The 16,383-nt window shown below is 48.1% G+C and overlaps 1 protein-coding gene across 3 annotated transcripts; it reads left to right on the top strand.

Moving 5' to 3' along the window:
- Positions 1 to 152: 152 nt before the first annotated feature.
- Positions 153 to 15,387, top strand: LOC101159485 (large neutral amino acids transporter small subunit 3). 3 transcript variants are annotated; one of them, XM_011475567.3, is made up of 16 exons: positions 153 to 615; positions 802 to 951; positions 2,512 to 2,667; positions 3,698 to 3,881; positions 4,612 to 4,667; positions 5,934 to 6,010; positions 7,868 to 7,960; positions 8,117 to 8,250; positions 8,976 to 9,118; positions 9,604 to 9,750; positions 10,120 to 10,155; positions 11,791 to 11,911; positions 12,014 to 12,143; positions 12,221 to 12,294; positions 14,142 to 14,265; positions 14,330 to 15,387. In XM_011475567.3, the coding sequence occupies exons 3-16, from the start codon at positions 2,514 to 2,516 to the stop codon at positions 14,555 to 14,557; spliced, it is 1,701 nt and encodes a 566-aa protein (XP_011473869.1). In that variant the 5' UTR covers positions 153 to 615; positions 802 to 951; positions 2,512 to 2,513; the 3' UTR covers positions 14,558 to 15,387. The 3 variants fall into 3 exon arrangements, with proteins under 3 accessions (XP_011473869.1, XP_011473316.1, XP_011474350.1); XM_011475014.3 differs by lacking the exon at positions 802 to 951; XM_011476048.3 differs by lacking the exon at positions 802 to 951 and having other exon boundaries at positions 2,509 to 2,667.
- Positions 15,388 to 16,383: the final 996 nt, after the last annotated feature.

Genomic DNA, 16,383 nt, shown 5'->3' with positions numbered 1-16,383 from the left:
GCATTCAAAATTCATTTTTTATTTGTGATATCTGTGACACGTTAGCGCTCGCGTTTGTGTGCGTCCTTGGTTGATGTGGGACAGGAGGGGGGGGGGGGGGGGGGGGTTGGCTCTGGACTGACCTGCCTGTTTAAATAAAGGTTCCCTGAAAGAACGTCGTTGGTGATCTGATCTGTGTTTCCGTGTTAGTGTGAGGTCACCGCTGCTGCTCAAAGGTTGGATCATGGCCTTCTTTGGAAGGCCGGTTCCTTATCTGCAGAACTGAAACGGGACGTCCCATCAGAACCAGCCGGTGCTGCCGTCTTCACGCAGAACTGTTCAGGGGGGACCAGCAGGTTCTGGAGAAGTTGGTCTTCCCTGCAGGAGGAGGGGTCCAAAGTGAGAGTTTCTGTCTGCACGTGTGTTTGGACCTAAGATAAGGCCAGCTGGGGGGGGGGCTGGAGGTCCATTTTTAGACACAGGAGGGGTGGATGACGCGACGCAGCTGCGCCTGCAGAGGCGGCTGGCGCTCACGGCGACGGTTCCTGCTGCAGGAACTCAGTTGGACCTTCAGGCTGAAGCTGCCCCTCACTGCCCGTCAGATTTGCTCCCTGGTGGGGGGGACGGCCCTGTAAGGTAAGTGTTTGGTATTTTCTGCCTGGGGAGGGGAGGGGAGGGGGGGTGGATGTGAGCCTCCTGCCTGGTTCTCCTGCAGGGGCTGAATGAAGGTGAAGCTGTGCAGACTCCCTGAACGATGCGTTCACTGCCGCTCCGTACGTTTCACGTGCGTTAACAGAAACACATGGTTTGTTATTTTTTAAGATAACAAACCTGACGAACACCAGGGCTCCTCTGCCAGCAGCTGTCGAGTGAGTTGGATCAGAACCAGACGGAGGGAGCTGCAGCCCGGTTCTCTCTGCAGCTCTTTCCGTCGCATGTTGGAGCCACAGGTGACAGGAAACACCTGAGCAGGTGAGCTCCTCCTTCCTGTCCAGGCTGGAGCTTTGGATCTGTGGAGACCTTTCCAAATCTGCCGTGTTTGACTTCAAATATTGACACTAGCTGAGGCTGAAGGTTCACTGAGGGGTCAGGGAGGGGTCACGCACGGTTCTCCGGTGGCTTCCAGCGCTCTCGCCGCCACGGAGGAACGCCACAAAGGTTGACCTCCAGAAGGCGGCGGAGCACGTGTCCGAGACCATGACACCCGATATCTGCAGGTCATGTGCATGCCCCCCCATGCTGCAGCTGCTCCAGTGTTTAACAGGCTGCAGGAGAGCTGCTCTGCAGGGGGGGGGGCTCAAAGTTTAGTAATAATAATGAGCTTTAAAAAGAAATAATTAATTAAAATGATAAACTTTATTTGTTAATTGTGTCACCTTTAGTTTGTACCCGGGTTTTCTTGTCCAGCAGACCCTGGTCACATGACCTCAGGGACCTGCTGGGGGTGTACGACCGCCCAAGGTCTTTTCTGTAGACCGGGGCTTGGCTATTGAGAGCTGTGTGTTAAAACCAGGATTTTAAAATGAACTCGGTAGCGGATGTGGAGCCAGTGCAGCTGGATTAACAACAGAAAACTTAGAAGATTTAGTGAAAAGCCTTGCAGCAGCGTTCTGGAGATTTTCTGCTTAAACATTTGAAGATGGAGTTACAATAATCAAGACGAGATGACAGGAAAGCGTGGATGAGCATCTCCATCTCAGAACGCAACACAACTGGACTCAGTTGTTTGTAACCCTTGTTCTATCCTAGGCACTTTAACATTGGTAGTGGGTCATCTAGACCCACTAGACAGTGCGCTGAACCTTTTTTCTTCAATGATTTGTGATCTTCACTGGTGTCCATGGATTACATGAAATCTTTCCACCTTTATCCACCTTTGTCATGGTAGGGAGAACATGTCAATGTAAGGGGGGGGGTCATCTAAGATAGCACAAGGGTTAAATGATAAAAACAAGAACGAACAACTGACCCGACATGAGAGTCAAGGGATAAAACCGGGTCTAGAGTCACCCTGAGGTTCCTCACAGAGAGCTTGATGGAGGAAGCAAGTGGACCGAACCACTGGAGGATCTGGGGGGGCAACTGTCAGGAGGACAGACTAGAACCTCAGTTTGGTTTCAATTAGTTGGAGAAAATTATTGTTTATCTAACTGTTGACTGAATCCAGACACGTGTAAAATCTGTATTTTACAAACATCTTGCGGTTTGAAAGACACATAAAGCTTAATATCATCAGCATAAAAATGATGAGAAATATCGTTAAAAGAACTTAAAATGTGCTGCAAAGGCAACAGATATAAAATCAACAATAAAGGTCCCAAAACTGAGCCTTGTGGGACACCAGAAGTGAGGAATGCAGAGGAGGACTTAAACTTGATCTACCAGTCAGATAAGAGAAGAACCAGGTTAAATAAACGGAGATCTGCTGAAACAAACGGTCTGAACTCCAGAGATGGAGAACCGGTCCGGACTGACCAGAGGAACAGGTCTGACCTGTCCAGGGCTGATGCTGGGCTCATGTCTCCCCAGCAGCGATGGCCCCCAGCTTGGCCCTGGCGTACAGGCGGAGGTGGTGGATGGCCGTCACCGCCATCTTTGAGAACCTGTTCTTCTCTGCGGTTCTGCTGGGATGGGGTTCTCTGCTCATCATGCTGAAGAGCGAAGGCTTCTACTCCCACCTCTGCACAGGTGAGCCTCACCTGCCGCAGGTCACGTCTGCAGAACCGTCAAACATCGTCTGACCTGGGCTGAAGCTGCAAAGCAGCAGGAAACGAGCAGAACCACAGACTCATGCAGAACGTTCTCCGTCAGAACCGCAGAACAAAAGCAGCAAACTCAAAAACATAATTTTCTCCAGAAATCTAGAAACTATTAATGAATAAACTGAAATAGAGAAACGTGTTTCAGAAAGAATGGAACCATCACCTGCAGGTTACATGATGAACTAATGTTCAGTTCAGTTTGGCTGGAGGAGAACAGCAGCAGCTCACCTGCTTCAGGTGTTCTCCAGGTTCCTCAGGAAACGTTCTTCATTTCTCTGAGCAAACAAACATGTCAATCAAAAACACGTTTGAAACAAAGAAATCGATGAGAAAAAACTTCAGTCAAACTGTTTTTGATCATCTGCTCCTCAAAGTGAGAAACGTTCTGCTGAAGTATCTGTACGGCTGTGGTGGAGCGGGCTTCCCTGAGCGCTGCCTCCAGTCCCACCCAGATCATCCTCTGATCTGTTTCCAAAGCTCTTCTAACGACCATGATGCTGTTTTCAGCCAGTTTTCAGCCTTCATTTCCCATCATCCCTCTGTTTACACTCTCTCCTGCTAGCTTACAGCCCCCCCCCCCCCCCCCCCCCGACCTAACATGCGGTGAATAAAAAACAGCAGCAACATCAGATCCAGTTCTGATCCAGATCCAGCTCAGACCAGGACAACAAAGACATTCATGGATCTATTGGTCTGCATCAGAAAGGGGCGGAGCAGAGAGGCTGTGGCCCCGCCCAAAGTAAAACACAAAGAAACAGTTTTCGTCATTGTGAGGCTTTCAGAATGATCATTAAAGTTCAGAAATGCCTCTAAATGTTTGATCTTTTCTGGATGGTCACCGTGCTGCAGACTGACCCTACAGGTGAAAACCATGTGACCTCCGCTCAAACCGGTCTGCACTCTCAAAAAGGAGGACTGGTGTGGTTTTGTCTGGTTTCACCTCTGACCCCATCCAGAGAACCTGACAGGAGCCCCCAATGAAACCTTCATTTACTACAACGGCTGGCCGAGCTGCATCGAACAGGAGGAGGTCCTGAATCTGGGCTTCACCATCGGCTCCTTCCTGCTGAGCGCCGCCACCATGCCGCTGGGTCTGCTGATGGACAGATTTGGGCCCCGCCCTGTCAGGCTCGTGGGAAGGTAACACAACCCCTTTATAAACCAAAAAATAAATAAAATAAAAAGTTTACTTTAAAGGGCAAAGAAACAAAACCCTGTTGTTCCTGTGACACGTTGACCTGCAGAACCAGGTCTCTAGTTCAGTTTGATCCGTTTTTGCTGCTGAAGTCCAGAAATGACCTGCAGTTCTTTACCGTATTTGACAAAACTGCTCTTCTACAAGTCTGACCTGCAGATGGTCCGAGTCTTTTCATGTCCTCATCACGACATCCTGCCAGGTCAAACAAGAGGAGTCCACTCCGAAAGGTTTCTGATTGATTTAGGTTGTTCCGAATTTACAGACTAACTTTGTGTGTCTTAGCTAAGCTAAGCTAAAGCTAAGCTAAGCTAAAGCTAAGCTAAAGCTAAGATAAGCTAAGCTAAAGCTAAAGTTTAGGAGAAGCTTTAAATCCAGGCCGAGTCCTACCAAAGACTCTAAAAACCCGATGCCTCCCTGCTGGACTCTCAGCGTGAGGGGGTTGAATTGGGGGGGTTGAACCACCAAATGGTTCCCGACTGTGTCTGCGGCTCACTGCTCCCCCAGGGGAGGGGTCAATGCAGAGAACAAGTGTCCCACACCTTTATGTGACAGCTAATCGTACTTTAACATTAACGTTGGAATGAAGCGCATCACTCCACGTTGTCTGTTAAAAAACGCACAAATCCCAAAAAAGCTCTTTGATGTTTGAACTCAGCTTATTTTCTCTGTCAGTTCCTGCTTTGCAGCTTCCTGTGCGGTGATGGCGGCCGCCGCCTACAACCCCAGAGGTGAGTGAACTGACCCATCACACGTGCACGTGCTCATGCACACCTATATGTTCACACTCGTGCTGTTTCCAACGACCAAAAGTGGAAGACGTCTGTAACACATCTGAACCCCCCCACCGTCTTTATTGTACTTATTAGTCTTTATTTTTTCTGTACTTTTCTGTCTGTGTTTTTGCAAAGTACTACATTACTATGATGGGAGTACTTCAGCTGGTCACACGGGTCTTCTTCCACGCCGTTGTTGCCTTTGTGTTGATCCTGCATGTCGACAAATAAACAGACTCAGCTTTTCCAGTGAATTTTCTTTACAGGAGAAGCTTTATTTACCCAGGAAACGTCCCAAAAAGATGAAGAATCTCTTTTTCAAGGGAGTCCTGGTTAGGAGGAAACAATAAATCACATTTAAGGCCCGTACACACCGGGACGAATATTCGCCAGGCGTTATTCGCCAGCGTTTTTCGCCACGTTTTTTGTGTTCACACCCAGGCGATTTTCGCTGACGATGAGTGGAGTGAACATGCAATTTCATTCCCTGACATTAGATGGCGCTTAATGTAAAACAGAAATACTCCTGTACACAAGGTGGCGCTGCGCAAGTTTACGCTTCTGAAAGTCGCTTTTCACTCAGAAGAAGAGAGCAAGTATTTACACGCTTGTCAGAATCAAACAAAGAAAACATGAATATTTCAAGCACCAGTAGCTCCAACTGGTGCTTGGTTCGGGGATATTTTAGAATGTCCGTCATTATTGTTTCGCGGCTGTGTGTAGACGCTACTTGGCGTCTATCTTCTTCGCTGGTATGTGTGCTCAGCAAGGCAGTTTTGTGTTTGAGCGCCCCCAAGTTGTGTTTTACTGTAACTTCAGAAGCTCCAGACACGTGAGCAAAAGCGCCATTCTCATTGGTCGAGTAGATTTCGACGCGACGCGTCGAAAAAAAAAAACGAACCCGAGGCGTTTTTTTTTTTTGACGCTTTAACGCCTGGCGTTTTTTCGCGTCGGTGTGCACACTCTCATTGGGGCCCTTTGTTTAGTCACGAGGCGTTAAACGTCGGCGAAAATCGCCGGCGAAATTCGTCCCGGTGTGAACAGGCCTTTACAATCAAAATGTAAACATTTTAAACGTAAAATAAATAAAAATGAGAGCTTATGTAAAACAGGTACAGTTAAAAAAGCTTGTTGTGTTAAAAAACTTGATTTTCCTACGAATGTTAGAGGGAAAAAAAGATCAACACAATTTTTTTCATGTCAGCTGTTTTTCTTCATCAGTCTTTTCCATCCTCATCTTCCTCGCTGTCTGCCTCAACGGCTTTGGAGGAATCTGCTTGACCTTCACCTCTCTGACAGTGAGGCTGACACACACACACACACACCTGCACACACACGCACACACACACGCGTGCATAAGTCGTGTGTGTTTTAAATGTTTTTTTCGGTCCCCTGCTTGAAACAGCCACAGGATTTGTTCTGCATCAGTCCGCCTCTCAGTCTCTCTTCTTAGCCTGCCCCCTGTTGGACATTGTTGGATCTGCGGCTCTTTCAGGGAACCAGAACCCAGAAGCCCGGCCCGTCGGTCTGCTGGTGTTCTGGTTCCTGCTGAAGGTTCACAAAGTAAATCTGAGCTGACAGCCGTACTGTAAACGGTCCCGCTCTGTTCCAAACAGCGGTAAACACGGGCGAGGAGCAGACTTTCCCTCCATCTTTGGCTTGTTTACACGTGAAGAAAAAACGTGGCGTGCTGCCACGCGCCGGTTCTGATGAACCCATCGGACCATGAAGGTTCAGGTCTGGACCAAAGTCCTGCTTTGTGGAGCATCTTCACCATAGACGCTAACCAGCCCCCTGGGCACTGCAGGGTTCTATGTCTACCCCAAGGACAAGAACTAAACCTGCCAGAGGCTGACCACTCTACCCCTGTGCCGTTGTTGTAGGTCATTTCATTTTTGAATTGTACTGGATGACTACTTTTACCGCGCAGTTCTGGCTTAACGGAAAGTAAGGTGGATCCAGAGAAGATCCTTTTCACAGGAAGCTAACAATCAGATCTTTGGATCAGAGAGGTTTTCTTGATGGTCTCTGTAGACCAGATCCTACAGACCAGATCCTACAGACCAGATCCTACAGACCAGATCCTACAGACCTGATCCTACAGACCTGATCCTACAGACCAGATCCTACAGACCAGATCCTACAGACCTGATCCTACAGACCAGATCCTACAGACCAGATCCTACAGACCTGATCCTACAGACCAGATCCTACAGACCAGATCCTAGAGACCAGATCCTACAGACCTGATCCTACAGACCTGATCCTACAGACCAGATCCTACAGACCAGATCCTACAGACCTGATCCTACAGACCAGATCCTACAGACCAGATCCTACAGACCAGATCCTCCCTCCGGACTCTGACAGGCCAAACTCCAGTTTGGTTTCAGTCTGACTGAAGGGAGCTGGGGAACATCCCAGCGATGCGGGCCACAGCACATGCTGTTCCACATGTCACACATTCTCACGAGGCCTTCCAGCCAATCCTGGACCTGCCCGTCCACACACCCACCGCTCTGACCCCCCTCCCACCGCCTGACTGTGAGCCAGGCCTGGACTGGGCACGCCCAGTGGGCGTCTGGAGTCATCTCTGCAGTTTGTGAGCTGCTGTGTGGAAACGTTCTCCAGAAATAGCCTTTCAGTCCAAACAGGAAGCAGTATCTTTAAGGTTGTAGGATTCTCCTGCCTCCAGGCCTGGGGCGGGTTGGGGCAGGTTGAGGCGGGTTGGGGCGGGTTGGGGCAGGTTGGGGCAGGTTGGGTCGGGCTGGGCCCCCATGGGCTGCATGTGTTCAAGGGCCCATCTGTCACAGACCCTGGTCTGCTGGTTTGTGCCTCTGTCCTGTGTTGACCTGAACCAGAACCCTTCCAGGTTGGGACGGGTCTCTCAGAACCCCCGGGCTTTCTCTCTCTCTGGTGGTGGGGGCTCCTGTTCTTACGCCGGTCGTCCGCATGATAACGACCTGCAGAATAAAAGGTTGTTATCACTTTATTTCCTCCCAAAATCAGCAGCATGAAGAGCTTCACTGCGGACAAAGTGGGAGAAACTGTCATTAATGCAGGAAATAAATAGAAAACATTAGAACCTCACAGTAGAGTTAAGTGAAAGTGACATTTTCATCAATTCTTTGTTGTTTCTGCGGATTTTCCTGCAGCTGCCGAACATGTTTGGGAACATCCGATCCACCATCCTCTCCCTGATGATCGGATCCTACGCCTCTTCAGCCGTCACCTTTCCTGGTGTCAAGGTGCGCGCACACGTGCACGCGCGCGCACACACACACACACACACACACTCTGTCAGATCCACATAAAGGAACAAATATATGCAGTAACTACTATATCTATAAAGCAGCTTCCTCATTTTTATGTCCTTACATGGTCCCCCTCCTCATGCTCACCAGCTGATCTATGACCTTGGAGCGTCGTTCCGGGTCATCATGTGGGTTTGGACCGGCCTGGCCTGCATGGTCATCCTCAACTGTCTGCTGAACTGGCCCGGCGAATCCTTTCCTGCTCCTGAAGACATCAGATACACGTCAGTGCAGATGTTCTGCTCCCTCTCTACTGCAGACCTTTAATCATCCCATTCAGTTCCAAACACGACCTGAAGTCAGTGACGTAAAAAAAAGACGTTTTCTCCTCATTCTGGTTAATTTGTCAGACTGCAGGTCAAATCAGGAAAATAACCCACATAAAGAAAAGACAATGTAAAGTCAAAGAATGATTTATTGATTAGGGAAAAAACGTTCATCTGCAGCCAGAAATACGACTATGGAGGATTAAAAGAGACAAACATGGAGGAGACTCCATGGTGGAAACCTCCACAAAGTCTCACAAACATCTACCAAAGTCTGTGACGGACATTCTGGAGCGGAAGAGGAACTTTCTGGAAGGAGAACGTTGAGGTGGACCTCAAACTGAGAAGCAACAGTCAAACACGGTGACGGTGGTGTCATGGTCAGGGGCTGGACGACTCGGCGTCACAGATGGAAGCATGAATGATGTTTTCTGAAGGAGGTGGGGCCCCTCGCTCTGGAGGAGGCGGGTTCTCGCCTCTGATCCGTCATGAGTCTGCAGGCTCCGGGTCAGAACCAGAACGTCAGACGCAGCAAACCAGAGGAAAGTTCCACCTGAATTTATGCGCAGTTCCTCAGGAACATGATGGAGCTTCGACCGACCTAACAAAGAGAGTTTAGTTTCATCAGCTGATCTCAGCCTGAACGTTTCCGCCAAAACGCCTTTTCCCTCGTGTCTCTGCAGGAAGAAGCTCCGGCTGGACAGGGTGGTGTCCGAGGACCGGTTGACCGGGGACAGGTACGTCACCCACCTGACCGTCATGACGGACACCGTGGGGGCCAGGAAGCAGGACTGTGAGCAGCGAGACCCCCAAAGCAAAGGCAACGGTGCGTTTTTCCTGCGTTTCAGGTCAGATGCTGACTTTAGGTTGACCTTCACTGTTCCAGAGGAAGTGTAGAATCCTCCAGAAGGTTTTCAAAGGAAGAAGCTGAAGGAGTGTTTGGGTAACGCTGCTTCCACCTGAGTCCTCCTGAAGGTCTCCAAACGTCTCTCACCGTCTCCTCATACAGTTTCTGGATAGAAACTCCATGCAAACGTTTGACGGCATGTTTGAGACCTTCAGGTGAAGGTGCACCAACCTGAGGCAGAAAACTGTGACTCAGCTGCTCTTCTTTTAGTTTTGTTTCAGCAGGAGCTGCAGGAGCAACAACCCTGAACCTTAAAATCCTCCTAAACGAGTTTCCTTCAGACACGGGGAAACATTCTGACCCCTGAGCCGGAACGACCTGCAACCCTCTGCTGCATCTTCTCAAGCCAGCTTCTTCCCTGACGGGATCCTGCTCTCACCCCCGTCTCATCTGTCCCTCCCCAGCCTCGGTGCCGCTCTGCCGTTCTGTGTGTTCCCCCATCTTCCTGTGGAGCGTGGTCACCATGGCGATCACCCAGCTCAGGGTCATCTTCTTCATGGGAGCGATGAACAAGATGCTGGAGTTCCTGGTCATTCATGGTGACCCCCACCGTAAGAACAGTCACCTTTGTGAATCCAAGCGTTACTGTGGAGCAGAGGTCCTCAGGTTCTGTCTCTGTAGGAAGTGGGTCGTACCAACCACCTCAGGGGGGTGTCTGTGCCTAATGCACACGGTTGCACTCTCAGGTGAAAGTGGTACAATCGAATAATAATAGAATCTCTATTAGACAGACCAGAAACCCAGAAAAGTTACTGAAGGGACCCTGACACAGAGACTGCACATAGGCAGCAGAGCTGAGGGGAATCGAACCTGCACCTTTAAAGCTGCCTTTTTGCAGAACAACGATGAGGCCAAGCATCAGCTGTTACCACGGGAACGCTGAAGTAGGTTTGCTGATCTCTTTCTGTTGTCTTTTTCAGCCTCAGAGGAGCTGCAGAGGGAGGCAGAGGAGCAAGGTAATCGTCCGGAGGCGGCGTGGCGTCGCAGGTTTCACTTAAAATAGACGGAGCTGAATGCTGTGGGGTAAATAAATCCTCAGGAGTCGTGATTGTAGAACTCATCAAGATGTGGAAACAGAGAAGGAGAAACACGCAAAGCCATTGGTGTGTTACAGAAAATGGAAGATGTTCTGGATTATTCTGGGTTAGAACTCAGTGATGGTTCCATATCAACCTCCATCCAGACAAGAGGTCATCAGTGAGCTGTGATTGGTCCGGGTCGGTCTGAGTCAAAGTTTCTATGGCAACAACTCTCACCTATCAGGAGTCAGCTTGTTGGAAGGCCACACCTCCACCTCGTAAAAGCAGGCTACACAAAATCTGTCAAACACTTTGAATGTTGGACGTGGTGGCCAGCAGGCTCCACCTACTTTCATTGAAGCATCTGATTGGTCCGTTTATAACTTGAATAACTTGAACTACAAAAAAACATGACAAAACGAGAATTATCAAGATGTCTAAAAGCTGTTTATTTCTCGATAAAAGTCTACAGGATTTTAGCTTCTTGGGTTGTGTCGTTGCAGTTGTGAAGGGTTGTGTTGTTGTGAAGGGTTGTGTCGTTGTAGTTGTAGAGGGTTGTGTTGTTGCAGTTGTGAAAGGTTATGTCGTTGTAGTTGTGAAGGGTTGTGTAGTTGTGAAGGGTTGTGTTGTTGCAGCTGTAGAGGGTTGTGTTGTTGTAGTTGTAGAGGGTTGTTACGTTGCAGTTGTGAAGTGTTGTGTTGTTGTGAAGGGTTGTGTTGTTGTGGTTGTGAAGGGTTGTGTTGTTGTGAAGGGTTGTGTTGTTGCAGCTGTAGAGGGTTGTGTTGTTGTAGTTGTAGAGGGTTGTGTTGTTGAAGTTGTGAAAAGGTGTGTCGTTGTAGTTGTGAAGGGTTGTGTAGTTGTGAAGGGTTGTGTTGTTGTGGTTGTGAAGGGTTGTGTTGTTGTGGTTGTGAAGGGTTGTGTAGTTGTGGTTGTGAAGGGTTGTGTTGTTGTGGTTGTGAAGGGTTGTGTTGTTGTGGTTGTGAAGGGTTGTGTTGTTGTGGTTGTGAAGGGTTGTGTTGTTGTGGTTGTGAAGGGTTGTGTTGTTGTGGCTGTGAAGGGTTGTGTTGTTGTGGTTGTGAAGGGTTGTGTTGTTGCACTAACGCTGACTTGGGTGCTGTACATTCTCTCATAGGATGCAGAACCCACAGTGTTTAGACGTTTTTCACGTTTAGACGTTTTTCAGGTTTAGACGTTTTTCACGTTTAGACATTTTTCAGGTTTAGACATTTTTCACGTTTAGACATTTTTCAGGTTTAGACATTTTTCACGTTTAGACGTTTTTCAGGTTTAGACGTTTTTCAGGTTTAGACGTTTTTCACGTTTAGACGTTTTTCAGGTTTAGACGTTTTTCACGTTCAGACGTTTTTCACGTTTAGACGTTTTTCACGTTCAGACGTTTTTCACGTTCAGACGTTTTTCACGTTCAGACGTTTTTCACGTTCAGACGTTTTTCACGTTTACACGTTTTTCACGTTCAGACGTTTTTCACGTTCAGACGTTTATCACGTTTAGACGTTTTTCACGTTTAGACATTTTTCACGTTTAGACGCTCAGGTCTGCTGTCTCCCACAGTCGGGTTCTACTCGTCCGTCTTCGGCACGATGCAGCTGCTGTGTCTGGTGACGTGTCCTCTCATCGGTTACATCATGGACTGGAGGATGAAGGAGTGTGAGGAGGAGAGTCCCAGCAGGAGGTGAGAGGAGGATCTGCAGCCGGTTCCGTCTGGATTCCTCCTCTTTTGCTGCTCAGAGATCACTGACATAAAGATCCACTGTCGGTCTCCCCCCTCCGGCAGCAAATCAGATCCTCCAACCAGAGACAAAAAGATCCAAAAGCTGACCAACGCCATCACGGCGTTCATCTTCACCAACCTCCTCCTGGTCGTCTTCGGGGTCATTTCTCTGATCGACAACCTGCCCGTCCAGGTGAGCAGAAAAGAGAGGTGAGTTCTGCAGGTCTCCACCAAACGCAGCTGGATCCATGCATGTGTGCTCCTTCACAGCTGGGGGCCTTCGTGCTGCACACCATGGTGAGGGGCTTCATCCACTCCTGCTGTGGGGGCCTGTACCACGCCGTGTGAGTGACACGTCTGCACCGTGTGAAGCCCAAAGGTTAACGCCCGGTGAGAGGGGGAGGGGCATAACGCAGGTCCTCCTCAGACCTGAACGGACTCCACTGATGGAGATCTGGAGTCTCAGCCTCAGATTCAGACCCTCATCCCACTGTGGCCGTGCAGCTGCAGGTCATATCATGATGGCACCACCACCGTGTTTGCTTCAGGCCAAACCCTTTTAACATTAAAGTTTTCAACATTTACCCTCTCTCCACATAAACCTGCTCAGGTTCAGACTGTCCCACAGGTCCAACAGACTGCATGGTGGTGTAGTGGTTAGCACCCTCACCTCAAGTCAAGAGGGTTCAAATCCCAGAGGGGAGCTCTCTGTGTGGAGTTCTGCCGGTTCATGAGTCGGCCTCCGTCAGTTTCCTCCTACAGTCCAACTACAGAAGTGACTCCAAAATGCCCCAATACTAACAAAATACTAAATATAGCCAAGTATTTCTGTCATCTTTCTACACTTGAGAATACTTCCTCACTAGTAACTTTTCAGTATTATGTAACAGTTTGTTACAATCTTGAATATCTTGTGGAGAACATTTTATTTTAAGTGACATCTGTAATGAAACTAGTTTTTACCCAAAATTGTCCTATAATTTTGCCAACTTGGTCTTGAATGTTTCATTCTGGTCCTATTTGACTTAATTGTTCTAGAAATGAGAACAGCAGGACTGTTGGAGCACTAACAGTTTTGGGGGGAAAGTATCATCATCTCTGCATGACTATGTTCCTACCTCACAGATGAAAGCTCATGCATATATTAAAACATTTACCACGGTCCGGGTGAATACTCGATTCTGATTGGCTCCTGGGTGTGCATTAAAAAGTGAAATACCACAGGATAACCGCAGGGTGAAAAAAGAAGTTCCGGTCACCTAGCTTAAATGTTTAGTATCACTGCGCCGACTTCTTTAAAACAACCTTTAGCTTCATCATCTAGACAAAAACAAGCAGTAAGAGGAGAACTTTCTCTCTGAACTGATGCTTTATTCAACCCATCGGAAAGATCAGCATATATCTATCGCAGAGTCTTGACTGCAGCGGTGGTGCGGCGCAACGTGGGCTATTTGCCACGTGGTACGGAAAAGCGATCCAAATTGGAAAAAAAAACAAGAATTAAGGACTAAAAACAGGTTACTATTTCTTTCTTTTGTAAGTGACCATGGTATAAGCGGGTTAATGGGCTTCGAAGTGTGCATGATCACTTTTTAACGCATGCCGTGGAAGCCTGAAGCGGAGGACGGTTCAGGCTTCCACGGCGTGCGTTAAAAAGTGATCATGCACACTTTGAAGGCCATTCACTCTTACACAATGATCTCAATTTTCAGAGCAGCATACCTAAATATGTGTTTATATTTCTATGAAATTTAGTCCTAAAAGAAGAGGACATCTCAACTTATTTTTAAAAAAATCAAGAAAAACTGTTCTATTTGCAGGTTTTTCCCACTTCTACATCTGTATTTTCAAAGTTTCGTCTTGTTTTGTGGACATTTTTCCAGTGTAGGTGTGAGTGTGTGTGGGATTGTGTGGCTCTGACGGACTGACAACCTGTCCTGGGGGAACCCCGCCTTCACCAAACAGGAGCTAGGATAGGCTCCAGCCACCCCGTGACCCAGAAAGTGGTTGAGTGGGTTTCAGGAACTGGATGGATGGAAGATCTCTCTTTGGAGTAGGACCCCCCCTCACCACCACATGGGTTTCGGTTCTGCTGTCGCCTCAGAGGAGCTGCAGTGACCTGACGACTGACACTGACGTAGGAGCTCATCATCATCACCATCATCATCATCATCCTCTGTCCTCGTTCCAGGTACCCGTCCAACCACTTTGGGTCTCTGACAGGAATGCAGTCAATGATCAGCGCCGCCTTCGCCTTACTCCAGCAGCCGCTCTTCATGCTGATGGTGGGACACCTGAACGGAGACCCCCACTGGGTAAGAGACGCCGTCCGCCGTCAGCAGCTGTGGACGGCGAGCTGACGTGGGATTCTCCCGGCAGATCAACGTGGGGCTCCTGGTCCTGTCCCTAGCCGGGTTCCTGCTGCCGTGTTACCTGTTCCAGCACCGCCGGAGCCTGCTGAAGGTGCAGGCGGCCCGGACTCTGATGCCCTCCAGCCAGTCCGAGAGCGAAATGGCTCTTCTGATCCAGACGGACGCCAGGACGGCGGCGGGCCAGGTCAACGGCCTCTTGGAGGTTGAAGAGGCGTCCAGCGGGTTAACGGCGTAACGCCGCCGACTCCAAAGGACTTTTCATGAGGAGCGAGTCTCTGTTTCCAACGGAGCGGTGGCCTCAGCGCCGGGGACGTTTGCCCCGCCTCCTTCCTCATGAAAATGACAATCAGCACAGAATTAGAGTTTTCAATGGAACTTCTCTCAGCCAGACGGCAAATAGAAAGTTCCAGGAAGCTGTCCCTGCCAAAATAAAAGCATGAAATCCGCTCCGGTGATTCAGATTGTGAAACCAGGAGTCTGAGGGTTTTCTCCAGGTCATGAACGGACAGTTCCCAACTCGATTTCCACTCAGCCCCAGAGCTGAAGCTTGTTGCAGCAGCAGGCAGAAGGGGGGGGGGGGGGGGGGGGGTCCCATCAGCTCAGAGGATCTGGGCCACTTCAGCAGGTCCTCCTTTTCCCTGGAGCTGGGAGACTCTGTGCAGGGGCAGAACCAGAACCAGAACTCTGATGGTAAAGATGTGGCGGGCGATGGAGCAGCGGTTCTGAAGGGGTCAGATGCAGACTGGAGCTTCCTGACACCAGACGGGTTTTTATCGAATGTGTTTGGATCAACCCTCAAACCGGCGCTGCGTCAGTTTTTGTTCATCTGTAATGTAGAAGAAGACTTTGCTAAATTTGTCTGCGCTTTTTCCTGATAATTGTTTCAACTGTTTTTTCTTGATATTTTTCTTTGTGGTTGAGCTGAATTTGCTTAGAATTGTTTAAAAAAGTGTGTGTTGCTTTCAGTGACTTCTGTTTTTTTGCTCCATCGATGTGGTAAATGTGGACTGACAGGATTTGTGAGCATTATTCAAAATTAAACATAAAAAGTGTTTTAATCATAAACTTCATGATCCTACGTGTCAAACTTAAGGCCCGGGGGCCAAATGTGGCCCGCGAGAGCATAAAAGATTTTAATTTCTTAAAATAAGAATTTTCTTTAGTTTTTGCAGGTGTAAGCAGACAAACTGTAACACGTGTCATACATGTTGTTTCTAGCTCATTTTTATGTTATTTTCCTTTATTCACTTGGACAGTTTGTCCTTCATTAATGGAGTTATTTAATAAGTGGACAAAATGTAAGGGATTTATGCTAAAGTAACAAGCAAACATGTTTTCTATGCAACTGTAATTGTCACTTTAAAAAGTTAGAATAAATACTTTAGTTAGGGTAGTAGTAGTTACATTTATTTTTCATTACATTTAGTTACATTTATAAGTTACATCTGGCCTTTTGAGGACAGACACTGTGCTGATGTGGCCCTCTGTGAAAATGAGTTTGACCCCCCTGATCTAAAATATCAGGCATGAAATAGATAAAAAAAACTAATGGAAAATAAATGTTTCATATTTATTTGCATAAATAAAAGTTCAATATTCCGTAGTTTCGCCCAGGGCGCCAAACCAGCCGGGACCGCCTCTGTTCAGACGGGTTCCTTTGACCCGGACATGAATGAGGATTCAGGTCCAAAGAGGAGAAGAGGACGGGTTCTGTCAGAGTCAGAAACCTGTTCATCTGTTTTATCCTCATGAATAAATCCACACTCACTTCAGAAATGATGTAAATTCAGGCTGATTGATAACTCTAGCCCCTCCCACTTTATAGTCTGCAGCATCGTTTCATCTGAGATGGAGAAGGGGGACCGATCCAGAGGATGAGTTTTTACTGAGATCTCATGAAACAAAGGATTAGGAGAGGAGGTCTCCTGAAGGCCTCGTAAGGTTTTGGGTGGATCAGTTCTTCACATTTTTTAACCCTAAGCTCTACCTCCTGGGTCTTCTCACTTTACATTCATGTCATTTATGAAAGAAAAAAAACAGAACAGAGATTTCAGGTTTAAA

This window comes from Oryzias latipes, chromosome 1 (assembly GCF_002234675.1).
Source record: "Oryzias latipes chromosome 1, ASM223467v1".
Taxonomy (NCBI): domain Eukaryota; kingdom Metazoa; phylum Chordata; class Actinopteri; order Beloniformes; family Adrianichthyidae; genus Oryzias; species Oryzias latipes.
Note: the sequence above shows the minus strand (reverse complement) of the source record. Positions and strands in the feature narration are given on the sequence as shown.

Excerpts from the sequence above, each read along its gene's own strand:
- LOC101159485 (XM_011475014.3), top strand. The coding sequence starts at position 2,514 with ATGGCCCCCAGCTTGGCCCTGGCGTACAGGCGGAGGTGGTGGATGGCC. Across the intron at positions 10,156-11,790 it reads GAGGGAGGCAGAGGAGCAAG|TCGGGTTCTACTCGTCCGTC; the intron begins GTAATCGTCCGG and ends TGTCTCCCACAG. Across the intron at positions 12,144-12,220 it reads TCGACAACCTGCCCGTCCAG|CTGGGGGCCTTCGTGCTGCA; the intron begins GTGAGCAGAAAA and ends GCTCCTTCACAG.